Source organism: Macaca fascicularis, chromosome 3, assembly GCF_037993035.2.
Source record: "Macaca fascicularis isolate 582-1 chromosome 3, T2T-MFA8v1.1".
In the NCBI taxonomy this organism is placed as follows: Eukaryota; Metazoa; Chordata; class Mammalia; order Primates; family Cercopithecidae; genus Macaca; species Macaca fascicularis.
This window is the reverse complement of record NC_088377.1, coordinates 103,884,091-103,912,006: the sequence shown is the minus strand read 5'-3', so window position 1 is coordinate 103,912,006 and position 27,916 is coordinate 103,884,091. Positions and strand designations below refer to the sequence as shown.

The 27,916-nt window shown below is 41.6% G+C and overlaps 2 protein-coding genes and 1 non-coding gene across 11 annotated transcripts in view; 2 read left to right on the top strand and 1 right to left on the bottom strand.

Moving 5' to 3' along the window:
* SNX10 (sorting nexin 10) overlaps positions 1–1,975 on the top strand; it is an 84,758-nt gene extending 82,783 nt beyond the window's left edge. For all 7 annotated transcript variants that reach the window (XM_005549940.5, XM_015447617.4, XM_045387625.3 and 4 more), the window contains one exon: positions 70–1,975. In XM_005549940.5, the coding sequence (XP_005549997.1) occupies positions 70–151 (82 nt within the window). In that variant the 3' untranslated portion in view covers positions 152–1,975. The remainder of the gene's footprint in view (positions 1–69) is intronic.
* LOC102143493 (uncharacterized) lies at positions 37–27,553 on the bottom strand. Of its 3 annotated transcripts, none has more exons than XR_012432585.1 (2): positions 27,451–27,553; positions 37–147 (listed from the first exon to the last, which is right to left on the bottom strand). XR_012432585.1 is itself a non-coding variant. In XM_065542184.2 (2 exons), the coding sequence occupies exon 1, from the start codon at positions 4,547–4,549 to the stop codon at positions 3,740–3,742; it is 810 nt and encodes a 269-aa protein (XP_065398256.1). In that variant the 5' UTR covers positions 4,550–4,555; the 3' UTR covers positions 37–147; positions 3,630–3,739. The 3 variants fall into 3 exon arrangements, 1 of the variants encoding a protein (XP_065398256.1); XR_012432584.1 differs by lacking the exon at positions 27,451–27,553 and adding an exon at positions 4,115–4,634; XM_065542184.2 differs by lacking the exon at positions 27,451–27,553 and adding an exon at positions 3,630–4,555.
* LOC107129233 (uncharacterized) lies at positions 26,740–27,746 on the top strand. The gene is made up of 2 exons (XR_010585724.2): positions 26,740–27,130; positions 27,353–27,746. It is a non-coding gene; the product is annotated as an uncharacterized protein (transcript).
* Positions 27,747–27,916: the final 170 nt, after the last annotated feature.

Genomic DNA, 27,916 nt, shown 5'->3' with positions numbered 1-27,916 from the left:
TCAGGCTTTGAGTGTGTTGTGAAAACCAATTTCCTCTTTTTATTATTTTCCCCCTCTCTTCTTTTCCAGTTCATCCTCTGGGCTTGGACACAGTAGTGATGACAGCAGTTCACATGGATGTAAAGTAAATACAGCTCCGCAGGAATCCTGAAAAATAATTCTAATGTTACTATCTTAGGAATAGCAAATTATGTCCAGTCATAGAGAAGAAAGCTTCGTAATAATACATTCTTACCTAAAGCTCACTGTCATGATGTTAGGTATTTAAATTCTTAAAGCTGTTGGTTGTTTATTAGTGGTATTTTTATGTTGTCTTATTTTAGGTAGGCTTCTGTGTAAAGCTAAAAATCCTGTGAATGCAATACTATCCTTTACAGGCAGGCATTATTGGTAAACAAGATCTTGCCCTCAAATGAAATGACTTACATGCTTTAAAAAACCTAGTTGGTTTTATTGAATTTAAAAAGATAGGCAACTAAGTAGCATTTAAAATCAAGATAGAGCATTCCTTTTTGTATCAATGGGGCAGTGTTACCGTAAACAGTAAACACGGTGTATATGTTGTTAACCCCTATGAAGAGTAACATTGTAGACCAGACTGCCTCTCTCAGACTTGTGGCTGATATTTTGTGGATACCTCCTGTGCACTGGCAAAACACTATACGCTTTTGGGTGTTCGACTGAAATATTTTAAGAGTATTTAACCTTTCCAGTATTCTGTTTCACGCTTAGATGGAAATGTATCTTATGAATAGAGACATATTAAAATAATGTTTACATCTTAGAAAAAACATAGATAGTGCTAGTAATATTACTTATAATTCCAGTATATAGATTCAGAAATACATTTTCATTGTCCAAAATCAGCTTCAACAAATGGTTTCTGGAGACAAATCATTTTTTTCATTATCATTGCATAATTAGAACTACAGGTTAATGATTTATTTTTTGACTAAATGTGCAATTTCTTATCACTAGATAACTTTCAGTATCAGTGGTGGTTACTTACTACTTAAATCAGAGGAAGGATTTTATAAAAATAATAAATTTAATTTTATCAATAAATATTCCCATAATTTAGAAAAGGATGTCAACTTGCTAATTTCAGAAATAATTATTCATTTTTTAAAAACCCCTTCTTTTAAAGCATCTACTTGAAGATTGGTATAATTTTCATAAAATGTCTTTTTTTTTAGTGTCCCAAAGATATCTTGGATAAACTATTTTGAACTTCAGATTTCAGATGAGGCAACATTTTCTTGAGATAATTAGCCAAATTTCTTCCATGTTGAATGGCACAAAATATTTCTGTGAAACTAACAGGAAGATATTTTCAGATAACTAGGATAACTTGTTGCTTTGTCACCCAGCCTAATTGAAGAGTGGCAGAAGCTACTACAAAAAGCAACCTTTTCATTTTCACTAGGAGTTTAAAAGCTATTGTATTATTAAAAAGTCTTTACAATGCTTGTTTCAAAGAACCAACAGAAAAAAAAGCTAACAAAACTAAGAACTAACATTTAAAAAATTAAATTTAGAATGATTTCTTTAATTTGTCCTTTTTTTCTTTGGTCTAAAACATTATTAAATTTTTGTAAATATTTTGATTTAATGTGTCTTAGATCCTCATTATTTTAATACAAGAAAAGAAAAAGATTTAGTAATTTCTTTTTTTTTAAATTATACTTTATGTTCTAGGATACATGTGCACAAGATTTAGTAATTTCTTACCATGCTAATATGTAAAGTTTATGCCATCCAGGCATTTAAGAGCGATCCTCATCCCTTCAGCAATATGTATTTGAGTTCACACTATTTCTGTTTTACAGCAGTTTTGAAAAACACATACTATGCCACCAATTGTCATATTATTTTTAGATGATGTAACATAACCATCAAAATTAATATTAATGCCTAATATTTAGTATGTAAATGTCATGAGATCATTTTTACATTAAACGGGAAAAAAAATCAACTTTGCCAGATCACTTATTTTATACAAGAGACTATATTCTGCCTTAGACCAAAACTCAGTGTTTTTTATTTTTTATGAGGAAATTTGGTAAAACATGGTTTAATATTAACTATAGTTGTACATATTTGAGGCATTTAGCCTTGGTTCAGTTGTTTCAGTGTCCACACTCTGGCTTCTTAAAACTGATTTCTTGCAGCCGAGATATTTAGATGAACTTCAGTTTCCGGTGGTTTTCTTGCTTTGTCTCTTATTTTTCCCTGGCATATTTTTTATAAAGCTTTCTTTAGGGAAAAGAAAATAATTACTGATGTAACTAACATGAATAGATGTTTATTTAACACTATTTTTAATATGACTTAAATATAAATAATTCTAATCCTGGATTCTTTATGGTTACAATACAGCAAAACTGCATTTTCCCTGGCTAATTCTGAAAGGGTAAACTATTCACCTATAAAGCCAACTTACGTGTTTTGTTGTAGAACTAGATTTATATATAACCCAAAGGTGTCAACAGTGAACGTCAACAACCTGTTACTGAGGCTTCTTATAAAGTCTCACTTAGAAGAAAGTTACTTAATTCTAGTTAAGATTTCAAGTTTTAAAAATTACTAGGGACAAGTATTTATTCTTAAGCAGATACTATTCCTTAAGATGTTAAGTATCTTGCCAGTTTTTCAAACCTAGTCCACATTTCATTGAATAATTAAATACAAACAAGTGATATGCAGTATAAAGTAAAAGAACAAAATTTCTTTTATGACAATTAAGAAGTTAAACAAATTCATTTAGCCTGGCTACAATCACCATTATATCCAACAGTAAACTAGATGCTGTTTTGAATTTGGTTTGTATTTTTTGGATGCCTTAAGGATTCATTATTATTGAGCTACTGTGGTACAAAAAAGGTTTTCAGTATTTGAGCTATAAAAGACGACCCCTTTTCATTGGAAGCCTCAACATTTTAAAACAAAAATAACAAAGCTTATTGTTTCTAAATAGTCTTCCTCTTAATATTTAAATTATTTAGCTGGTATCCTATGAATACAAAGCAACATCTTTTCAATGAAGGAAACAATTTATTTCAGTACAATTTTGTGTTTCTGTTTGGAATATAGACCTTTTCTTAGTTTATTATATATAAACACATTTTCAAATACAAAATACTGTCGGAAATTAGTTACTGCAATTTGACATTCAAAGCATAGAACTTTCTTTGCAAATAAAGGTCATAAGAAATTAATAATTTTAAGAGTGGAGTTCAAAAATTTCAGAAGGATGTAAATAAGCAACATTCTTTAACATTTGCTATATATACAAAGGACTTTGGTTCTATTCTTTGCCATATGCATCTTACAGACGAGTCACCATTGTCCCTTTTTAGCAGACACAATTGCGCTTCACTCTTAACTGTCTTAACTGGAAACTTTTCTAGATCATGAGCAGTGCATTGGACACTTAATTTATTTTAGCTGCGCAAACTCTGGTAGTTAATGACCCTTTCTCTTTCTCCAAAATTCCAAAGACTTATTTTCAAAAGATATAGAGGAAAAGAGAGAAAAAACCCTCAAAACATTAAGCTACAATTTCCTGCTGAATTTAAACTCTGGTCTAAAGACACTATGCAAATGGCTTATGCTAAAGAGGAAAATACCCTTTCTCCCCCGACGAGAAGTGTAGATTCATCCAAAACCCCACACCGCTTGTCTTTGCTGCTAGAGGCACAGCACGGGCATAACTTGTGGTTGTGTTTTTGCTAGTTTCTTACCTCTGGGCCTTCTTTATAGCTTTGCCCCCCACCCCACTGGCGATGGCGCTCCCGCGGCTGCACCCTCGGCCGCCTGTTGGCTGCGGCGCCTCCGCGGCCCGCGCGCATCCCCCGCGCTGCGTCCCACACACGCGCGCTCCCGCCACCTCCCGCCCGGGCCACTCCGCCGGCGGCGGCGACTGGCGGCAGGTAGCTAGCCAGCCGGCCTCGGTCCGGTAACCCATGGCAACCGCCCTGGTAACCCATGGCAACTGCGCGGCGGAAAGAAAAAAAAAGAACCCTGGTGGAGGGGGGGCGGCGGGCGGTGAATGGGAACAACGACCGCAAAGAGACAGCGATTTACCGCGCGGGCCTGCGGCTCCCGACCGCACCTGCTGCAGACTGGCCCGCGAGGCCCCTTCCCGCGCTACCGTGATGACTGTGGCTTCTGGGGAAAAGAGCAATAAGCAGAAAGCGCTCGTGCAGAGGGGCTCCGGGCGGTGCGCTTGGTGTGGGAGGCTGCCTTGAACGCCGATGACCCTCCGGGCCTCCGCGTGTCCCGGCTTCCAGGGCCCCGCCAGGCTGGAGAGTGAGCGTGGAGCAGGCCCTGCCGCCCGGGGACTGGGTGAGGGGCGGCCGCGCCGTGTCCGGGGCTGGACCCCAGGCTTTGTTCTGCAGACGCTGGAGCCCGGCTGGAGGAGGGGCGACACCGTGCTGCTCCGGCCCCGTGGGGCCCAGCTCCCGAGGGTCCCCGCGAGCGGACGCGGTGGCGCCGGGCAAACTCTACGCGCCCTAAATTTTGTCATCTGCACACGCATCGCACACATTAGTTAACCCCTTTCTCTTCTAGGTCCCCAAGAGCCTAACCTGCCCGGCGGGCGCGCGGCTGCGTTAACCTGCCCCCTCCCGTCTGGAGAGGGAGGGGACAGTCGCGCCTGGTGGTAAGACTGGGCTACTGGGGAAGGAGTGCGTGTCTCCAGGTTCAGAAACGCGCCTGGGTCAGGGTGCTCTGTGTGTGTGTGTGGGGGGGGGGGGGGCGTGGGGGGGGGGTGACACAAGTTTTCAACCTGCTTTAGGCTGAGGCCCTGTAAGCGGGACTGTGTTCTAGTCCCCGGAAAAAGCGCGCGGCCTTTGACACATCAGGTGCCAGGCCGCCGGAGGACAGAAGGGGGCGCTGCCGGGCCAGTGCGGAGGCTGCAGCCGCCCTCTGCAGAATGCACCCTTGGTTGGGTCTGGCGAGCTGCCCGCGTAGTAGAGTAGTGTTAGGGCTCCCAAGTAGAAAGAACCTGCTCCCTACGTAGGTGTCGGTTGTTCTTAAGAGCATCATTTGGTCGCTGGTGTATTCGCAGAACCCCTAGCCCACAATAAGGTGGTTCAGGAAACGCAACCAGAACCGGTTCCATTCCGTACCCAGCAACTACGTGCATACAAGTCCACAGAGGCATGTAGTGGGGTGGAGGGACCACGCTAGGAATCTGGAGGTCACACATCCAGGTCAAGTTTTAACTAGCTGTGATTCCAGGTACATTGTGATGTTATAGAAAGGAAAAGATTTGGCCGGGCGCGGTGGCTCAAGCCTGTAATCCCAGCACTTTGGGAGGCCGAGATGGGCGGATCACGAGGTCAGGAGATCGAGACCATCCTGGCTAACACGGTGAAACCCGTCTCTACTAAAATACAAAAAAAATTAGCCGGGCGAGGTGGCGGGCGCCTGTACTCCCAGCTACTCGGGAGGCTGAGGCAGGAGAATGGCGTGAACCCGGGAGGCGGGGCTTGCAGTGAGCTGAGATCCGGCCACTGCACTCCAGCCTGGGCAACAGAGCCAGACTCCGTCTCAAAAAAAAAAAAAAAAAAAAGGAAAAGATTTGGCCTGGATGATTATGAGGTCCTCAATTAGACCACTCTCTGTAGGTGTGTTACAGTGACAAATCCAAATAGCAAAGCCATCTGGAATATCTTTTTTTTTTTTTTTTTTTTTTTGGAGGCAAAGGCCTATGCAAATATAATATGCACACGCTTCTGAAAGGTGACTAGATCGACAGTGTTTAAGATATCCAATATTTTTACTGGTAGACAAGGGAAGCTAGCTATGTAGAAAATCCTATTTTAATCCTTTCATGAAGATAAGAATCTTAGATCTTAGGGAAACTTGGCTTCTTTTCACAAATATGCACATTCTGGGTTCCACTGCGTATAGAGGACCCGGTACTGGGAGCATGTGCTATTAGAGGTAAAACACAGGTGCTGACCTGCCCTGGGATCCGTGCAGTACAATCCCAGCTCTCTGCATAGCAGTGTACTGGGAGCCCTGTGCTTTCATTTAATTTTTTTTTTAAACAAAAGCAATTACAGAAAAGTGCAAATTTAATGTGTGACATTTAACATTTTGCCGTGGCAGGCAGCCTCCACTTAAATGGGGCCTTTCTGCAGAACAACAGGAGCCAAAAGGCCTTGTGTCATGGAGTAATGTAAGACACAATCTGGGCTGCAAACGCACAATGAATTGGGAAGGATTTATGTAATTAATTGACCAGTCTTAACCTGTTATCGTGATGTAAGGAATTTGGAACTCATTAATTTGGGCTCTGACAGATTTCATATTAGAGCTGGCAAATATGGATTGAGCCTCTTATTCTTGTAGCAGCTGGAATTTCCATGACAGTGAGGCTTAGTGAAGAAGACCTATTGCCGGAGTCAAACTGCCTCTTGCTAATCAGTAGCCCTGCTCTGTATTAAAGGGATAATGAAAGAAAAAAAAAAAGGAAAAACATGTTACCTAGGTGGGGGAGTGGAAGGGACTTGTGTTCATTCTGCTAGTATGTGGGTTGAGCTCAAGCATTTGTAGCTGAACCAAACATTAATTGCAATCATAGAGTTAGGTGATTTCTCAATACCTTGAGAGAAGAGAAGGTAGAATGGTGTCAGGGTCAGGTTTGATATTATCCAAGTTAAAGAGGGATTAAAAGACAGAGCCTCTGAATGTCATCTGTGTGCACATAGAGACTGTATGAAGAAGGAGATAGAAGTCTTATGAGGGGCAAATGGGAGTTTTTTTGGTAATGTCATATTCACAAATGAGCAGTTCAGAGCCCTGAAGGAGAGACTGCTTTTCTCAGGAGCCACTTCCTGACTCCTGGTGGGAGCGCCCTAGTGGACCCCTTGAAACCCAGAACTCACATAATGAGCATTTAGTTGATAATTTAATCAGTGTCCTCTTCAAATTTTATGTTTACTGAATCACCCATTTGGAAATGTCCAGTTTCTTCTTTGAGATTGTAAATAAACTCAGTAAAAGTTTAACTTTCATTTTTTTCCATCCTTGACAATCAGAAAATTGCTAGGTTCAAAAAAGGTCCCAGACATTAAACAAAATGGTTTTTTTTTTTCCTTCACAATAGTCTTCCCTTACTGCTGTACTATGTGATAAGGTTAATATAACAACTGCCATAAGGATCATTAATACAGGGAGATAAGCAAAGTTGCATGCTGGAAACATTTGCAGGGTATCATTTGCCTTTTCTGCTGATAAAGAAGCCTTCAGTAACAAATACAGATCACAGGCACTGAATATTTAACTTTTGAGACAGAAATTCCAATTGATCTTTCCTAATATGTTATTATTCATAAATACTTTTTAAAGTTGGGTACTGACTGCTCTCAAAATAGGATTTTAAAAAATTTGTATGTTACCTACCTTTTAAAGTTTACAAACAATTTACTTTTTAATATGACAAATATTTATAACTTGCAAAAACAAAGATTTCCATGCCCCTCTCTTCATTCTTATTTTTCTTTTTTGAAAATTGTCTTAATTTCAACCAAATTCCAAAGTAAAGAATTTCCCTTTTAGTTAGTGATAATGGGATTTGATCTATCAATGAAGTGCGCAGTATAAGGATTTGTTTTTTATTATCTTGTTAACAAGTGATTTCTTTAGTTTTGGCTCCATTTAAATGAATGCATAAAGATAAATGCTAGAAATTTGCATCACTATATTAATGTTATCCTTCACACTGAGAGCAAAAAGGGAGCCAGTATTTGTTATTGGTAGTAGTATTTCAGTGAGAAGGCAATGAGGATAAACAATTGATACCAGCAAGACTTGGCTAACTAGTATAAACCATGACAAGGGCGATTAATAGTGTATATAAACACACTTCAAGTTTGTATACATGATCTCAGCTCTCACCTAGCGATTTCTTAGTATTTTTTTAAAGGGTGATTTGTAAGTTGGCAGTTACAAGGCTATCAACTCATGTGCTGTGTGTACTGTTTATATATTAGAGGTATGGAATAGACATACTGAAGTGTGATTTACCGGAGAGAGTGTTGATTTGGAAGGATGTCTGGTGAATCAGGTTGTGGCTCTGTGGCTGGCACGTACCCAAAGGCAGTTCCCAACCTCTCTGGACCTCAATTTCCTCCTCAGTACAATAAAAAGACTGGATACAGAACTTTCTAAAGGTGTTCCCTATAGCGCTAGTTCTGAAGAATGCTAATAAAAAAAAAAAAAAGCAGGATGGAGGTTTCCATGGCCAGTTACGTTTTGGACACGTTGGGCTAAATAAAGTTTAATATTAATTTTTCTGCAGGACTTCTCAGTGACTTTCATATGGTATTATTCACTGTGACGCCAGGGCAGTGGCTCACACCTGTAATACTAGCACTCTGGGAGGCCGAAGCAGGTGGATCGCTGGAGGCTAGGAGTTTGAGACCAGCCTGGGTAAGGTGGCAAAAACCGATCTCTACAAAAAAAAAAAAAAAAAAAAATTAGCCGGGTATGGTGGCACATGCTTATGGTCCCAGCTACTTGGAGGGCTGAGGTGGGAGGATCGCCAGAGCCTGGGAGGTCAAGGCTGCAGTGAGCCGTGATCATGGCACTGCACTCCCACCTGGGCAACAGAGCAAGACCCTCAAGAAAAAAAAAATTCACTGTGAATCTTTAAGTGTGTGTGTGTGTGTGTGTGTGTGTATGCATCTGTGTGTAGGGGTACCGTGCACAGTTTTCCTAAACTGATTCGAAAACAAGGGTGAACAGTGATCCCTTGAATCTATAGTACTTTGGATTCCTTCTGAAAATGATTAAGGGGCACTTGCATTCACCCTAGGTGTTCTTGAAGCCAGGGTGCAAGGAACATGTGGATATCACTAAATGAGAACGATTCCCCTTCAGAGAAGAGGTTCTACAGAGAGGCAGGGAGTATGGTACTAAGTTTGTTTGTTTATTTATTTTTGAGACAGGGTCTTGCTCTGTTGCCCAGGCTGGAGTGTGGTGGCACAATCGTGGTTCACTGCAGCCTCCACCTCCCAGTCTCAAGCCATCCTCCCACCTCAGCCTCCCGAGTAGCTGGGACTGCAGGTGTACACCACCATGCCTGGCTAATTTTTAAAATATTTTTGGTAGAAACAGGGTTTTGCCATGTTGCCAAGGCTGGTCTCAAACTCCTGAGCTCAGGCGATCATGCTGGGATTACAGGCGTGAGCCACCTTGCCTGGCCTCTCAAACTTAAAAGCCTCTGTTTCTCTCTCTCTTCTCACCCCACCAGATGCTCCTTGACTTATGACAGTATGTCATACTATCATGTAATAGTAAACCTATGGTAAGTTGAAAATATTATAAATCAAAATGCATTCGATATATCTAACCTACTGAACATCCTAGCTTAGCTTACCTTAAACATATTCAGAACATTTACTTTAGCCTACAGTTGGGCAAGAACATCTAACCCAAAGTCTATTTTATAATCTAGTGTTGAATACCTCATGTAATTTATTGAATATGATATCGAAAGTAAGAAAGAGCATGGTTGTATGTGAACTTGAAGTACAATTTCTACTGAATGTATATTGCTATCATGTCATTGTAAGTCAAAAAGTCATGAATCAAACCACCCTAGGTTGGGGATCATATGCAGTCATGCATTGCTTAACAATGCGGACATGTTCTGAGAAATGTGTCATTAAGCAATTTTGTTGTGTGAACATCACAGAGTTTACTTACACAAACCTAGATGGCATAGCCTACTAAACACTCTGGCCACAGCCTAGTGCTCCTAGGCTGCAAACCTGTACAGCAGGTAACTGTACTGAACACTGTAGGCAGTTGTAACACAATGGTGAATATATGTGGTCTAAACATAGAAAAGGTACAGTTAAAATACTGTATAAAAGATAAAAAATAGTACACCTGTAGAGGGCAGCTCCATGATACTCATGGGACAACAGTCGCACATGCAGTCTGTTGTTGACTGAGATGTTAAAACTATGCAGCACATAACAACGTATCTCTCTCTATCCCATTCCTCTTCAGCTTCTTTTCAAACTCCTGACTTTAGCCTCTTTCTTATTTTCCAGACCCAGCCCACACTGGCTCTTGTCTCTCTCACCCTTTTCTTTAACCCTCCAGATCTATTCCTCACTGTTCTGCCGGTAGCTCTCAGAGTAAATCTGACACAGCAGTCGCTGGCCCTCTCGGCTCCTCCCCGCTCTAATTCCAATCTTTGCAGCCATAGCTTAGGAACTAGTCTGACAAAGATGGGATTCACCTGAGCAGTCTGGGGTGGGGGTATGAGGGCAGAGAGGGGGGAGGTAGGGGGAGGGAGAGGTAGGGGAGTGGAGGAGGGGAGGGAGAGTGGAGGGTGGGAGCAGGTGGGCACACTGGCTGTCACAGTGGTGATCAGAGACAAGCCTGCAGTCTAATCCTGTAAAAGGTTTTCCTGAAACTCCTAATTTTGTTTAGTAGTCATGAACACCAGCTTGCACCCAATTTTTGTTTTCCTCTTTGTTGGTCTACCTACCAAGTTTATCCCCTGACCTTCAGGGGACTTCACCCCAAAACCATTGTGTGAAAACCAACCTTATTTCTAAGAATATTTCTAAGGTCTATGACCTTCTTTGGCAATCCATGATGAGGATTAACCACTCTTTTTAGAAAACGATTTTGTCTACATGCCTCATGCCCCCATTAAGCCCAATCTCTGGGCAGATCACAGGCCTCAGGGTAAATGTGTAAGGAGGCCCTTGTGCAAGGCCAGTGGGGAGGGAGGAGGCACTAGTGCCCTCTAAGGGCACTGACATTCAAGACTCCTGAAATGCTGTGTGGAACTGTGCCGCATTTGGAGAGGGGAAGATAAAACGTGTCTGTGGGTTGCAGTCAGCTTGCAGGGTTTATAACACAACTGTATTTTATATTTTTTTTGAAAAAAATTAAGTTTTCCTGAACCTTTTATTTTCTAGTTGAAATGTTCTCAACATTAATATTTCATCCTAAGTTTTACTGTAATTTATGGTTCTTTTCTGAATCAAAGGTTTGTTCATAGCTATGTTAAATAATGACCTCCAAACTCAAATGTGAAATTGGTGTAAAGGTTTTGACAGTGAGTTGTATTGTGAACAGTTTAATTGAAGTTGTCTTAGTGGAGTCTAGTTATTTCTGTAGTTGGTGGTTCAGCCTGACCTCAAAACAACAAAAAATGTAAACATAGTAAACATTTCTTGGGCTCTAACATTGTTCTGACCTATAAGAGAGGCAGAAATAAGTAAAGGTTTGGTGAAGGCAGGTAAGATTATACTGTCTGTTAGAGTAGAGGAGATGGTTTGAAATAAAATGGGAATAAATAAGGAGGTAGAGGCACCTGGACAACACTGTAGCTGTTGTCCAAAGACACCCCAGATGGCAATGGCTCCAATGAGGGAGAAATCAATTTCTCTTTCAGATAACTCTCCGAAGGAGGTAAGCAAGCCCTGCTCCAGGAAGCCGCCCAGGGACCTGGACTGGAGGAATGGCTCGGCAATCCTCAATACGTGCTTTTCTTTCCAGGATTGCTCCAGTCAGCCCTCTTTCTAACCAGGCTAGGAAAGGAGAGAACATAACTGGCGAAAGCACCTTTTAATTTTTTTTTTTTTTTAGACAGGGTCTCACTCTATCACCTAGGAGTGCAGTGGTACAGTATCAGCTCATTGCAGCCTCGACCTCTTGGGCTCAAGCAATCCTCCCACCTTAGCCTCCCCAGTACTTTGGACTATAGGTGCACATCACCATGCCTAGCTAATTTTATCTGTTGTAGAGATGGGGGTCTTGCTATGTTCCCCAGGGTGGTCTCAAACTCCCGGGCTCAAGCATCCTTCCTCCCACCTTAGCCTCTCAAAGTGCTGGAATTACAGGTGTGAGCAATCATGCCTGGCATCATTTATTTTTTCTTTTTTTTGAGACGGAGTCTTGCTCTGTCGCTCAGGCTGGAGTGCAGTGGCGCATCTTGGCTCACTGCAACCTCTGCCTCCTGGGTTCACGCTATTCTCCTGCCTCAGCCTCCCGAGTAGCTGGGACTACAGGTGCCCGCCACCACGCTCAGCTAATTTTTTGTAGTTTTAGTAGAGATGAGGTTTCACTGTGTTAGCTAGGATGATCTCGATCTCCTGACCTCGTGATCAGCCTACCTTGGCCTCCCAAAGTGCTGGGATTACAGGCGTGTGCCACCGTGCCTAGCAGCATAATTTATTTTTCAATAGAAATTTTCAAACATACACAAATGTAGGGATAATGCAGTATAAGAGATTCCCATGTGCCTGTCACTGAGCTTAAACAGTTACCTTTGTATGGTCAAACTTGTACCATTTATATCCCCCAAATAGGTCCCCCACAGCTTTGCTGCATTATATTTAAAAGCAAATCTTAGACATCTTTAAGAAGATGATCTGGAAGTTGTACACATCATCACATCACTTGGTGACAACTCAGTTACATGATCACACCAGACACAAGCAAGGCTGGGACATGTCTCTAGCTGGGCAGCCGCGTACCCAGGAAGAAGGAGAGAATGCCACACTTGGGATTACAGGATTTGAGGAGGTAGCCTTGAAAAAGGCCGTAGAGGTTGAAATCACGTGGCTCAGAGGAAGATCAAGGACATTTCTACACTGTAGTCAAATCCAACTGATGCCCAGTGCATACTGACACCTTGTGAGGGCTGCAGTGCAAGTCTTGAAAATCTTACGCACTCACATTTTCAGCAAAGGCAGCATTTGCCAAATAGAATAGCAAGATGAAGTGGCTTAGAAAGGCACTACCGCTCTTGCTCTTTTTCTCACCTATGTAAACTTAGCTGAGTTAATGATTTTAGAGGAGAGAAAGTCAATATATATTTAAATTATGAACACGGTTTATGTGCTTCTGCTGTTGGAAACCTGTCTTTTAAGGTGTTATAAGGTGTATGTGTATTTTAGACTTTATGTATTTTCCTGTAATAAGAAGAGAACAAGACACCACAGAACTTAAAATATGCAAAAGAAGAAATAGTTTACATTAGTGTAATGAATCAATTCATACTAAAAACATTTATTGAGCATGTATTATATTCCGAAGATTGAGCTGGGTACTCCAGCAGATAGATGATAACAAACCTTCAACCCCTGTTCTTGGAAGCTCTCAATCTGAGGGCAGACACACATGAAAACATCTAACTACAACGTAAGACAGAATGAATCAGGTGCCGTAACTGGGGGTAGTCTCACCTGCCCAATATCCATTCTCTTCCTGCAAGACTCTTGATATTTCTCAGGGACCACCCCTCTCCACTCTCAGTTCCTGTGGTTTGAGTGGAGCTGAGTCAACCTTCATCCCCACAGGGAGTTGTAACCCAAGTCTAGTCAATCAGAGCAATTGTATTTTCCTGGCCCAACTGATGAGTGGTTCATAAGTGGTCACATGCCCAGTCAAAACCAATGACATTTGTGCTACTGTTGAGAAAAGGAACTCTTTTCTCCTCTGGGATGGCTGGATAGGATGAAAGCCTGGAACTCTGGGAAGCTCATATTACCACTGCCTGAAAATGAAGCCCACATCAAAGGTAATAGAGCTGAGAGATGAATTGAGTGGGTCCTGATGACATCCTTTAAAACTGTTGGATATTTCCCATGTCAAGCACTGCAGTAAGCATATCATTCACTGATTTATTCATTCATTCGCTCACTTGCTGACTTTACCTGTGCAGTTGCATTTAATCCCTATATAGTAGTTCCCCAAATTGCTTTCTGAGGTCTCAGTTACTGGCCATCCACTGCAGTCTAAAGATCGGTGAGTACAGTACAATAAGATATTTTGAGAAAGAGACCATATTCACATAACTTTTATTACAGTATATCGTTATAACCCCTCAATTTTTTTATTGTTGTTGTTAATTTCTTAGTGTGCCTAATTTATAAATTAAATGTTATTATAGGTATGCACATATAGGAAAAAACATAGTGTATACATGGTTCAGCCTATCTGAGGTTTCAGGCATCCACTGAGGGTCTTGAATATACCCCACTGGATGGGGGGGACTACTTCAACATTAATAGAAAGTGGGTACCATTATTCTCATTGTATAGATGAACCTGCTGCTAATTAAGGGAAAAGGTGGGATTGAACACAGAATCAGGTCTGTTTCTAATACCCTATATGGTTTCTCAAGGAGAAAATAGCTGTTATAAAACCAATGTATTCTCTTAGCACCTAGAATACAATAGTGCATTCACTTAGAAGGGGCCACTTACATATTTCTTGACTGGGTGCATATTCATGGCGTAAAGAATGGTGGTGCTGTTACTTAGAGTGGGAAGCACAGGAAGAGGTGCAGGAGGAAGAGAAGGGGAGGATGAATTCAGGTGCAGCCAGGATGTGGGTACAGGAAGAGATGATATGCCCAGAGGTGAAAATGTGAGGTTGGAATAGGGCGAGAGGTAGAGAGGAACATTTAGAAATTTTCTGAGAGGAGAATTGATGAAGGACATCTTTCCACAAATGTTATCTCAGTGAGGCCTTCCCAAATTGCAATCTCCTTCTTAATTCCCTTTTCCTTACCTTCCCCATCTCTCCTCGCTGCTTTGTATTCTCATAGCATCAATCACCTGTATGTATCTAAGTAGATATCTATTTGTTTTTATTTATGTCCTCTGCATCCCCATAACAATATAAGCTTTATCTGAGGACGGAGACAGGCTGTTGTTCACGGTGGTGTCCCACATGCCTAGACTAGTGCCTGGCACATAGGAGGTGCTCAAAGTCTATTTGTTGAATTAATAAATGAAGGAGTGGAAGTGTGTGAGATTGCTCACTGACGCCAGAGATAGATGAGGGTAGACAGAGACCTGGGAAGAGGAGACCCTGGAAGTGACTGAGACAATCTAAGAGGCAGAAGACAAATCAAAGAGCAATTCCCAAGAATAAGGAAAGCAGAGGGTTTCCAGAGCAGCACAGCCAGCAGGGGCAAATGTTGCTGAGGGGCAAAATATGGCCGAGGCCACTACATCTTTGATAATGTTGCACAGCATCATTGGAGGCTCTTGGGATTCAGAGTCAAGCATGAGGGTTTGAATTCCAGTCCTGCCATTTACTAATTTACTAGTTATGTAAATTTGAGTAACTCTCTAAACTTCGGAGCCTTGGTCTGTTTACCTGTAAAATGGGTATAATGCTGACCCTACCTCAAAGCATGATTTTAAGGATGCACTGAATGATTATATGTGAATGACATGTATATATGTGAATTATTACCATTATCACTGATTTGCAGTGGGTAGAATAAATATCTACAAATAAAGGAAGTCATGAAAAATTTTGATAAACCATTACTGTTTGGGAATAATTGATTTCAAGACAAAACAAAATACATGATGATTCTTGCTGTCATTTTCAAACACTACGCATATATATTTGAAAATGAGCACTTGCATTTATGGGTTTGAATTTGGGGCATTTTCTTTATCAGGACTGTTCCCGGTTTTCTTATACCCCTTCTTACTTAGGCTATTTATGCAAATGCACAACCCCAGACAGACAAGAGGCAACATTTCAGTTCTCTGTCAGTTGGGTTGGAGAGCTGCATGCAGCCATTCCCTTCCTTCCCCCACCCCCCTCGCAAGCCAATCTTATTTTTTACCCTTTGTAGTCAGAATGTTGCATATCCCAAGTCTTTCTAGAAAATCACTAATTTTATTTATGCATTCGTCGTTTATATTGTAGGTTTTGAGTTAGATTTAGTCCTGGTGACTGAAAGTTCAACATTTTCTGAATATTTTCCTCAAAACCACAACCACATTTGGCAGCAAAGAAGCTGGAGGGATGAATAGACTTCCATGTTGCTTGGTTGTAGAGAGGGAGATGCTGGCAGAAATTTGCAAGCATTTGCATATATACAATTGTCTGTGATGTTTGCTTCCACTCGTGCTCTCTTTCTCTGCCCTCTGTTCTCTTTGTGCAGTGAATTACTAATACAAATACAGATGATGAAATTTCTGATCCCAGACTGCAAAGCAAATGCACATTTTGGAAGGTATCTGGGGAAAATGGATAGGTTCTTTTGATCTTGTTGCTTTAGCCAGACAAGGAAATAAGGAGAAAGTAATTACAGGGACTTGTCTTTGAAGGTAGAATGAGTGGCACTGACAGGGTTTCTTTTCACGGAATCTTGTAGAAATGCTATTTTCTTGTTAATATCAATAGGTATTATTCCTGGAAATAGAGTTTATGTATTAAAATGTGTGTTCAGCAGATGGGACACCGTCCACAGGAAGCAGAACAAGCTCTGTCCTTGTGGCTACAGGACAGAGTGGATCTAGGGGTGGGTGAAATTTGTCCCCAGGCTTGAGGCATTCCCCAGGGCAGCCTTGACAGTGCAAGTTCTAGAGGTGGAGTGAAAGTGCATTTGCCCCTGAAAGCATCCTGTGGTAAATCACTGCTCCTGCATATTCAGAAGTCATCAGTTTCATAAGCAGAAGCGTGACTCTGTTGGGCAACTGGAGGTGGTAGCTCAGTGGCTCTGATTAGGTGGCAGTGCTATCAGGAATGCTCAGCTTGCCTGACTTCAGAATATATTCCTATTAGCTATCAGAAAGCTCCCTGGAGAAAAGAGCTGAAATGCAACTTTAATTGGCAACTTTTTAAGGTAACAAAGAACATTTTCTTATACCTATCCCTGTGGTGGACCTAACGTTAATACATTGGTAAGTGAGCAATTTGAATTAAGTCCATGGTTTCTTAAACAAACAAGTAAACAAAGAAGTTTTAATTGTCAGTGTACTATGTACTTTATGGCACAACAGGATCACCTTTGGTTTAAGAAATGCATGTCGGCTGAGCGCACTGGTGCATGCCTATAGTCTCAGCTACCTGGGAGGCTGAGGTAGGAGGATCGCTTGAGCCCAGGAATTCAAAGTCAGCCTGGACAATATAACAAGACCTTGTCTTCAAAAAAGCATGCCAATTCTTTTCTTCTTTTAAAATAATTTTGATTTTACCTATTGTTGACCTTTCATCATATATCATGTGGAAAACACCAATTCTGTTTGTCAGAATAGGTTTCTAAACAACTTAAGCTTGTGCTGACAGCTTGTATAAAAAGAACAAATATTTGTTTTTTATTTCATGCAAATATCGCATGCTGTCAAACAAGATGGGCTTAAAGAGGCTAGGATTTTTGCATCGCTCACTAAGGGACAACTAATCTATAGCGGAAATAATTTTAAATGTAGAAGTGCAGTGTGGAAAATGTAGACCTCCCACTAGTTGAAATGACATTAGTAGAAAAAAAAATTTAGCTGAAAAAGGTTATGAAATGCTTATTTTGTTAGATGCTTAAAATATGTTGGAAATAGAACAAAAAAGAGAGAAATGGTTTATAAGAACAAAGACTGTTCTAACAGCTATTACTTTATTGGAAATTAGTTTAGTGGCATTAAAACTCTTTAAATAAACATATATGAAATGATATAACTTTGCGTTGAAACGAGGTTAAGTAAAAAACTGAAATAGCATTACTGTGGATAAAGTAGAGATCAAACCGTTGAAATTACGGATATTAAGGAACTCATCAGGCAATCACTGGGTTCTTTGCTTTCTTTCCATTCTTTCTTGGCATATCCTTTATGGCCCATAATGAGGTAGCTAGAGATACACTGTTATGGCCGCAGTTTAGTGGCAGAAAGTGAATGAAAGAAAATTTCTCTTAAAAATGAAAACAATATTCATCCTAATGATGCTATAAGACTGACCACTATGGAGATTTAAACTAGTATATGAAATTCATTTACAGATATAATGGATACCAATCTAAATATGAAATATTTATATATATGATATTGCTTCTTTTTGGATTCCTGCTGTCTGCCATTCTAGGTGGGATTGTGGATGGATTTTCCCCCTCACTCATTTCCTGTTCCACAATGCCTACTGTGCAGTATTACTGGGCTATGTCAGCCACCTAGCTACCTTCCTGGTGTGACTGTTGTCCCTACTTTCCTTTATACAATGAAGAATTAACTGTTCAGGTACTGTCATCTGCCTTATCCAACACACTTTATAACACAGGGGGAGAATTTTAATAAGACCTCCAAGGGGCCTGTTGCCATTTTTAGAGAGAAGGTTTCCTATAAGGGAAGTGCATGGAAACTCCCAAGAGAAAGCTGTTTAAAACCCCCTGCTGAGAGGAACCCATGTCATCCCATTTTATTGTCTACCTGTCACCACAGCCCTTGCGTGATTCTGACAGGCTGCTCTTTTCTCTTGTAGCCAGTGCTGCTTAATGTCATTTTCTTGGTTGAACATCTTTATTTCTGACTTGTTACGAACCATTAACTAGTTTCCAGGTTTCAGTGTCCTGGCTACTTTTGACTAGTAAGTCATTTGGCATAACAAGGTTTCCCTTTATCTTCTTGCTAAAGAAAATCTCTACAAGAAATGATCGGTGTTCCAATCTTTATGAATCCTAGCAGATAGGAAGTGCCTGTCATCGGATGCGAGGTATCTTTTCTGAAAGCATATTTTAGTTCATATAATAGAACTTGACAGACACACTGGGTAACCATTATACTTTTTGTAGAAGGCTTGAAACAATTTAGGTGAAAAGAGAATTTTACAAATATACTTGCCTGGGATGGTTTGAAATAAACATAACAACATTGTTTATAATTAGATTTCTTACATGAAATGTTTTCACACATAAAATTTTTTGAATATATTTTGAAAAGCATTCAGTAGTATAACAGTTGTCAATCTCTATAAACACACTTTTCAAGTGCTAGTTATTTGTAGTATTGCTATAATGAAGACTGGCTGCTTTGGACAATGATTTGAAAATAATATATATAGATGTGTGGCTTGATAACATATTGCTAAAGCATTAAAAAAACAGACTTTAGTTTGCTTTGTATAAAGCTACTCACACATGAAATTAATATAACTAATTTTTTAAATTACTCAATTTTATTAAAGTTTAAAAATGTACTTTTTTTTTTTTTTTTTTAAACAGATGGAGTATAATGGTGCTATCTTAGCTCACTGCAGGCTCAGACTCCTGGGCTTAAGCAGTCCTCCCACCTCAGCCTCCCAAGTAGCTGGAACCACAGGCGAATGTCACCACGCCTGGCTAATTTTTGTATTTTTAAGATAGAGGCAGGTCTTGCTGTGTCGCCCAGGTTGGTCTTGAGCTCCTTGGCTCAAGTGATCCTTTCACCTCAACCTCCCAAAATGCTGGGATTATAGGCGTGAGCTGCCGAGCCCAGCCAACTTTTTTAAAGAAATGAACTTAAATATTATGAGCATATATGTTAGTGTAATGTTACATTATTTAAATCCTAAGTAAGAATATTTATCTATCCTTCCCTAATTAGTGGATTCAGGATATTTAACAATCAGTTACTGGCCTAGCAACTCCACTTCTAGGACTCTATCTTAGAGAAATAGTTGAGCAAGGGCATAAGTATGTATGTTCAGTATATGTGGCATTGTAAATCATGAAACATCTGAGACAGCTTACCAATATATTAATAAGGGAATGGATAAATGAGTCAAAGGACATCTTTAAAATGGAACACTACATTGTTGTTTAAAAGTTGAGCTACAAATGTATGTGCTGATGTGGGCGGTGTCTTTGACATGTTGTTGAGTGGAAAAAGCCGCCTGCAGCACTGTGTGTAGAGTGTGAGACCATTTCTGAGAATAGTGGGAACTCTCTCTCCCCACCTCCTCTGTCTTTGTAGGAACACAGAAAGCAGTCTGGAAGGATACACACTGGACAAACTTTGAGTGGGAAGGCATGGGGGAAATAAGACGGAAGACCTGATCTTTTGCTTTATATGCCTCCATATTATTTGAATTTAGCTTCTCCAGTGTTTATGGACACTATGAGTTAACTTGACAACCTGATTAAATAATTTAAAAAGGAAATTTCATGTCGCAGAAAGGATTGGATGAAAAGAGATAAATGTAGCTACTTGAAATTTCTAACAAAGAAGCGTGGCTTCCTTCCATTCGGTTAACTCTGGCACTCAAAGAATTTGTGTCTCTCTATGAATTTTAACAAATAGAACCTCAATATCTGGGCACACATGCTGTCAACCCAGAGTCTATGTCATCCTGGGAGCGGCTGTGGTCCTCAGTTGATTTCTTGGTGCCGTATTTCAAATCAGCTCATAAATTATTAATAGTACATGTGTAGGTCAGAGACACACTAACCCTGACAATCATTTCATAATATTCTCTCTTTAGCATTAGAAGAGAAGAGAAGGGAGTAATCAATATGCAACATCAGAGGTACATTTCACATAGATATGGTATATGCACTTAGAAAAAAAAGAGTCAGATCTTTACAAAAACCTGTCAGCCTGGCATTAATCTTGCATTATGAATAATGTGGCTATCTATGAATCTTTAATATTTTTTAAATGATGAAATTGTATTGTATCCTCTACCAAAGCAAATTTGATAAAATGTGAGAATAGTTTGATCAATGAAGATGTTGATATACGTGAATAAAAAAATTTAAAGCTAGCTCATTAAAATGCAAAAAGCAACAGCTATACTTTGACCTCAGTGTAAATTTTCAGCCCAAATTGAGTTTTACCATTGTCCATAATGTCACAGAATTATTCTTTAAACAAGTTATAAAATAATTGTTTGGTTAAAACCATTATCCCACAAGACATCTCTGGTAATATACCACTAGCAACCAATTTGATACTGGCTTCTGGTTTATAATAAGACCATCTTCGAGAATTCCTAACAAACACTTAGATTAATGTTTCATGTATAAGATACAGCAGTGCTCATGGAAGATTACAAATCCAATGGCTTGCTAGAAATACTGTTACATTTATTTTTTTCCATGAAGTAATCCCGGAATAATTTGTTCCAGGTTTAATTTTCAGTGAAAGTAAGAAAAGTAGATCAAGAACTTTGCTTATGAAATTTGCCTAATGAAGAAATTTTAATCAGTGCTTGTTGAACTGAAGATAAAAATATAGTTTGTTTCTAAAGATTTGAGGAGAATTAACATGTATCTGATTGTTAATATTTGATTCTTGTTTAATTATTTATTATATCAAGGAATGAATCTGTCAAGTAAATAATGAAATGCGTACATGCAGCATATGTAATTAGGTTAGGTGCATAAATCCAAAGTGTTCACTTTATAGTTGTCAGCGCAGAATTTATTAATAATGAGAAATGTTAAGTGAAGAAAATTCTTAACATAGTCTACCTCATTAGTGCGGATTATAGCAATTGTTGGTTGAAGAAAAAGAAGGGTACAAATAGTCGTGGTTAGGTTTCATTTTCTTAGTTGTCTTTTAATCGTTTAAAAGTATTAGTGAATTGGAGCACATTGGTTTCTCTTTTTAGAAATGTATGATTTGAAACACAAGTTGAGGATTTGAATGCATGCTGCCAATGGAATAATTCCACACTGAAAAAATACAGGCCTCAGGGTTTCTAAATCCAAACAATTGTTTAAGGGGGAAAATTCAATTAACATTTGAGAAGCAAAAACCTTCTTTTATGATTAAGCTGTCAGATGTGAATCTGAAGATTCAGCCTTAAATTCACTGTGAAGGTGCGTAGACAGGAGGCGATGCATCACCAGCTGTCCCCTCTGTTTCCCCTGACTGCCCCAGCTCAATGGGGACGGGAAGAAGCATCTTGTCAAGTACCTTCCTTGAACCCCGGGTTTGCCTGGGCTGCTGGCACAGTTAATGAAACAGGGATTTGAGGAGACCTCAGGTACCTGGGAATGAGACTTGATGGGATCTCTGGGTATGCTGGGGTGGAGATTGCAGGGACCTGGTTGAGTGAGTGCCACCAACTCCATATTAAAGAATCTGACTCATAACCTGGTTAGAGTTAGGTCTGTACTTCATGTTAATCATTAATACCAATGTATGGTCTAAGAGGCAACCAACCAGAAAACAAGATAATGAGATCCCACTGTGTCACTAACTAGTCTGGTAACTTCCAGAAAATTCTCTAAATTCTAGGGCCTTAGTTTCTTTGCCTGTCAAATTAGAGGACTGTCATTCTGGCTTTAAAGGTCTATGATTCACAGAGATGATATTGGAATACATCAGATTTTGTGCAAGCAGTTCCATGAGTGTCTTGAAAAGAAAGGGAGAGTATGATGGTATGAACATTCATCATCCGACCAGGTATTGTCCTAGAGACACTTATACATTTATTAGAAGATGGAAGATATGATGACAAAAGGAAGTCCATGTGGTATTTTAGTAAATGACAGGACTAAAAATGTCTTGCTAAGGGAGTGTGGGCTGCCTTACCTCAGCAGTGGGGACCAGAGACATTCTGATTAGTTACCATATATTGACTCCAGACAAATGACATGACTTAGCCACTATTTAAGAACTTTCTTACCTTATATATAGATATAAATTAAAAGAGAACTAGAAGGCCTATTTAGGATAATGAAGTGACATTACAAAACAAAGACTACATGTTACAATTTTCTTATCTGCCTCTGAGAGGTGACTGACTAATAGTTTTATCTTCAAACGTTTCTGTGATTTATATGTTTTCAAAGAGAAATATTCTGATGGTGAATAATCCAGTTATCAAATTATTTGCTAAATCAAAATAATTATTTGCTATTCTCCTGACTTAATTCTCAGATGTCTACAAACTAAAGAACTTAGGGCAAAAATGGCTTAATTCAGTCAAGCATTTATATTGTTAAAGGCAAAATCCTATGTGGGATCCATAATATGGCTATTTAGTGGGGAGAAAGCAAAGCAAAAGAGCAAATATTTTACTGCACCTTAAGAAAATTAACAATTGGGCCGGGCGCGGTGGCTCAAGCCTGTAATCCCAGCACTTTGGGAGGCCGAGACGGGCGGATCACGAGGTCAGGAGATCGAGACCATCCTGGCTAACACGGTGAAACCCCGTCTCTACTAAAAAATACAAAAAACTAGCCGGGTGCGGTGGCGGGCGCCTGTAGTCCCAACTACTCGGGAGGCTGAGGCAGGAGAATGGCGTGAACCCGGGAGGCGGAGCGTGCAGTGAGCTGAGATCCGGCCACTGCACTCCAGCCTGGGCGGCAGAGCGAGACTCCGTCTCAAAAAAAAAAAAAAAAAAAAAAAAAAAAAAAAAAAAAAAAAGAAAATTAACAATTGGATTTAGCCAATCAGTTTGCTATCAACTAATTCAATATACACCATTTTTTCAAACACTTTTTTTTGGTAGAAAGAACCAATATAAGAATAATCAAAGGGTGATTGGTTTTGATCTTCAAATAAAAAGCCATCATAAATCGCTCATACTGGCCAGGCGCAGTAGCTCAGGCCTGTAATCCCAGCACTTTGGGAGGCCAATGTGGGAGGATCACCTGAGGTTGGGTGTTTGAGACAGCCTGGCCAACATGGTGAAACCCCGTCTCTACTAAAAATACAAAAATTAGCCAGGCGTGGTGGTGTGCGCCTTTAATCCCAGCTACTGGGGAGGCTGAGGCAGGAGAATTCCTTGAACCAGGCAAGCGGAGGTTGCAGTGAGCTGAGATCGCGCCACTGCACTCCAGCTTGGCCTGGGCAACAAAATAAGACTCCATCTCAAAAAAAAAAAAAAAAAGTTCCTGATACTACTCAATAGCCAGCCTCCCTTATTCCTTATCCTTAGGAGCCCTGTCCAGATTCTAGAGAAAAAATAAAAAATTTTCTAAGCCACTAAGCTTTGGGATGGTTTGGTTGCAGAAATTGATGACTGGGAAACTGACTAAAATTCAGCTTTTGTTTTGGCATTGCCTGTCCTGTCAATTCCCTGCTCTCCTGCACGGCTCCCCTTACCCTCAATGTAATTCAAGGCTAAATCCTGATTAGTCGTCAATTCTGATAATCTTGCCTCCCTTGCCAGTGGTAGTTTAGAGATAGTCGCGTGCCCTGGTTCTGGCCAATGAGAAAAGATCTGAGGGATCTTTGGTATAATTTCTCCACTCTTAAAAAATTTAAGAGAACAGTCAACTTTTTTGTCTGGCTTTTCCATGTCTTAAAGTGATGCCTGGAACTATGGCAGCCATTTTGAGACCTTGAGGAGAACTAGCTAAGGACAAGGTCAGCAAGCTGAGGATGGCAGTTTCGGAAAGACGAGAAAAACTTGGCAACATTAAACATTTTTGACCCACTAAATTAACCAAACTTAGCATCTGCTACCTTGGGACTTCCTACATGAGATACCACATTTTTTTCATTTTTAAAGCTACTACAGACAGGTTTTCTATTACTGAAATCGAAGTTATCCTAAGAAAAACAAGCAGCATATGAAGCTTTATTTTATCACATCTGAGAGAACAGCTCAGCCTTAAGTTGGGAGTTTAATTCTGCTGGTAATATTTACTACTCATTTTAATTGTTTGCATGGTTATATTTAAGCCCCCCAACTGTTAGGAAATGTACATTATTTTAACAATACTGGGTATCAGTAAATAAAATATGCTAAATATTGCTGAAAATAAACACTAAGTAACTCAATTTGTGTCATTATATGTGAGGAACGGGAAAAGCTTCTTGGAAGAGGTGATATTTAATCTGGACTTGGAAGGATCGGTGGTATTTGAACAGTTGGACATGAAGTTCAAGGGCATTCTAGAGAATGTCATGGGAGAGGAAATGCAATAGCATGATTTGGGGGTGTACTGTAGTAGACAAATAAAGCTGGAGCTGGGTTAGGTGCAGATTGTGGAGCGTCTAAATGTCTTGCTAAGGGAGTGTGGGGTGCCTTTCCTCAGCAGTGGGGAACAGAGATATTTGAGTTAGTTACTGTGTATTGATTCCAGATAAATTAATAAAGCATATAGTACATATATAGTTTTTATAGTTTTTTCGGTATATTTTCATGAAAAGTGTGTATGATTTTAGTGAAACCATAAAAAGCCATTTTCATTCCCATTCAGGTTCTGTTTTAAAGCAGTTGCCAAGGAAACTAGTAAGTGACTGGTTATGCCTGATTTTCCCTAAGTTCAAAATTAGATGCAAATTCTTCAGAGACTACTTGAAGGCCAGTAAACATTTCAAAGGCAGTCAAGCTCAGACGCCTGGGTGTGTGGGTGCAGGATGGTTAGAAGGGGGGTTCTGATGTTCCTGGAGGGAACAGATGCCTTGGCTGTGTAGGCAAAGAGCTATTTTGAGGGAAAAGGGAGTTGGGAGAAAAAGCTGAATGAGTTAAGAGGTGAGAGCCCAGGAAGAGAAGCTGGAAGTGACAGGTTCCACTGAAGTGCCTAGAAACACACTCTAATGGAGACAAGACGAAATTTCTGGAGTTTTCCTTTGTTTACATCTTCATGTCTTGTTTCAAAAAGGAGATAAGTTTAAATATGTCCCTGAATAAACACGATGACTACATCGCAGGTAGAGATAGGACTAAAACATGATTCTCCTAAACTTTAACACTGGAGTTAGCTCACTTAACGCTGTAAATCTCTGCAAAGACTAACTTTGTTCCCTGGCTCCTCGGTGGTTGCCAGGTGGTGGAGATACACATTATACAACAGAAGAAACTGGAACTGCTTCTACGGGTGTCTTTTCTTAGAACAAGGAAGCATTTCCCAGAAAATCCCAGCAGATGTCCCCTGGCTTGGCCTTGGCCAGGACTGGTCACATACCCTTTTCTAAGCCAATGCCTGGGCAAGGGTAGGGGTTGGTCATAACCGATTTAGGCTACTTAGGATTTACTTCTGAGCCAAGGAGAGGGAGGGGGTGAGGGGGTGGGGGGATGGGGGCGGTGGGGGCTGACCTGGCCTAAAATGGCTGGGGGTGATGCAGTCGCGGGAGGAAGGAGTGCTGGACAGTTGCGTGAGCTGTAAGAAGGACGGGGAAAATACTGCAGAGTGATGGAGAGTGCAGAGGAGCCTGGGTTCTCATCTGTGCTTCCTCCACCCTAGCTGGCTTATGCTGAGCACCTTGCAAGCCTTTGCTAAGCCTGGTTTCCAGGAGAGCAGTAAGATCGCCGTGATAAACATAATGTAGGTAAAGCAGTTGGCATAGTGCCTTGCATAGAATAATCCTCAGTAGATGTTTACTACTGTCGTTGTTGCTATTATTAATAAAAGTGACCTAGCTCCTCCCCTCGAGAAGTTCACAAGGGGCCCAGATGTGACAGGGAGAGCTACAGAAGGCAGGAGATGACTTCTTGCCAGGGAGCAAGCCAGGACAAGAAGAGAGGCGCCGTGAAGCCTGCGTTCCCTCCCGCACGCGGGTGGCCTCGGTGGCCACCCGGGGAGCCCAGCAAGGAAGGCCCAGGGTTCGGGAGGCGGGTACTGCACTGCGACGCAGCCTCGTCCAGGTGGCCGCGGGGGCCGCAGGCCTGGGGAGCAGGGTGCAGCACACCTGACGCCGGCTTGCAGTAGAGGCGAGAGCGGGGCGCCGGGATGCTGGCGTCCAATTTAACCACGAGGGCGCACGGGACGGAGGCCGGGGGTCCCGCTTTTCCGCCAGAGTTCGCGGTCACTAGTGGAACCCACCGAGCACTCTTATTTTCCTGGCATTTTCACGGCATTAATTGGATGACAGAGTCAAGAGGCAGGGCATTTGCCGACACTGACTAGCAACGCGCGGCCTCTGAGCCGCGCCCGGCCGCCCACCCCTTCCTCCTCCCGCACCCGGCCGGCTCCCCATACCGGCCGGGCTTGACAGCGCGGGCGCGGGCGGGGGCGTGGGCGGAGCCGCGGCCGGGCAGTTCATTATGTTGGACAGGGCGCGTCTGCGCCTCGGGCCGCCGTGGCTCCCGGGGCCTCCGCCTGCAGCAGGCGGCGGAACGGGGGCAGGCGTCTGAGACGCGCTAGCTATTTGCATTCCCCGGCAGTCATTTTTATATGCGGAGGTAATGAAGTTGTCAGCGGCGCCCCAAGTGTGGCAGAGCCTGATATTCAAATCGCCCTGCCCGCTCCGCCTGCTCCCGCCCGCCAGTCCCGGGAGCCCGGGGCTGCGCGTGCCCGCCCCGCATCCCCGCTTCGCCCCGCGACCGCGCGCGCCTCCTCGTCCTCCCCCGCGCCTTTGTCTCGGTTTCCTCCTTTCCCTCCTCTTTTGTGTCCGGCCAGACTCAGCCCCAGAAACCAGCCACCCTGCCGCGTCCGACTGCCAGGGACCCCGCACGCCGCGAGGTGAGCTGGCGGCAGGTTTGGGGAAGTTAGTGGGTGCAGTCAGGCCGCCGCCCCCGCACTCGACGCCACGCCCACCCCCTCTTTCCTTCCCCAGGGGCCCCTTGCCCTCCCTTCACCTCCGTCTCCAAGAAAGATGACCTAGTACTCCATTACAATTTGGGCCTAGAGAAGTTTTCGTCCCTCTTTCCGAATGCGTATTTGTGGTCATTTTTATGATTACAGAAACCCAACACACAGCTATTCTGTCAGGCTGCTGAGAAAAGGCTGCTGTTCCACAGTTGCAGCCCTGCTAAGGAAATGAGGCGGAAAGGTGGACGCACCTGACTGGAGTGGTTGAAGGAAGGCAGTGAACATCCACGCTCCTGGGGTTGATTTTCCTGGGCCTCTGCCCCTGTGCTGCTCACTGGGGCAGCCACTGACCACAAGAGGCTGCTGAGTGCTTGCAGTGTGGCCAGGCCAGACCAGGATGTTCTCCAAGTGGGAAATACACACTCCATTGTAAAGAAGACTGTATGAAAAAAAGAATGTGAACTGGCTCATTCATCCTTTAAAAACATTGGTTGCATATTGAAATGATAATATTTTGGGTATATGGGGTGAAATAAAGTATCATGAATTAATTTTTTTTTTTAAATGTGGCTACAAAGAACATTTAAATTTACACACGTGGTTCACACTGTATTTCTGTGGGACCGCATTTGAGACCCAACCCCACCTATCCTCTAACTCTGCCCTCTCATCTTGCTCTCCGGGTACTTTGGAACAAGGCAGGGATGGAGGGAAGGT

What these genes read in the sequence shown, in the direction of transcription:
- LOC102143493 (XM_065542184.2), bottom strand. Translation starts at nt 4,549, where the DNA reads ATGTGTGCGATGCGTGTGCAGATGACAAAATTTAGGGCGCGTAGAGTT.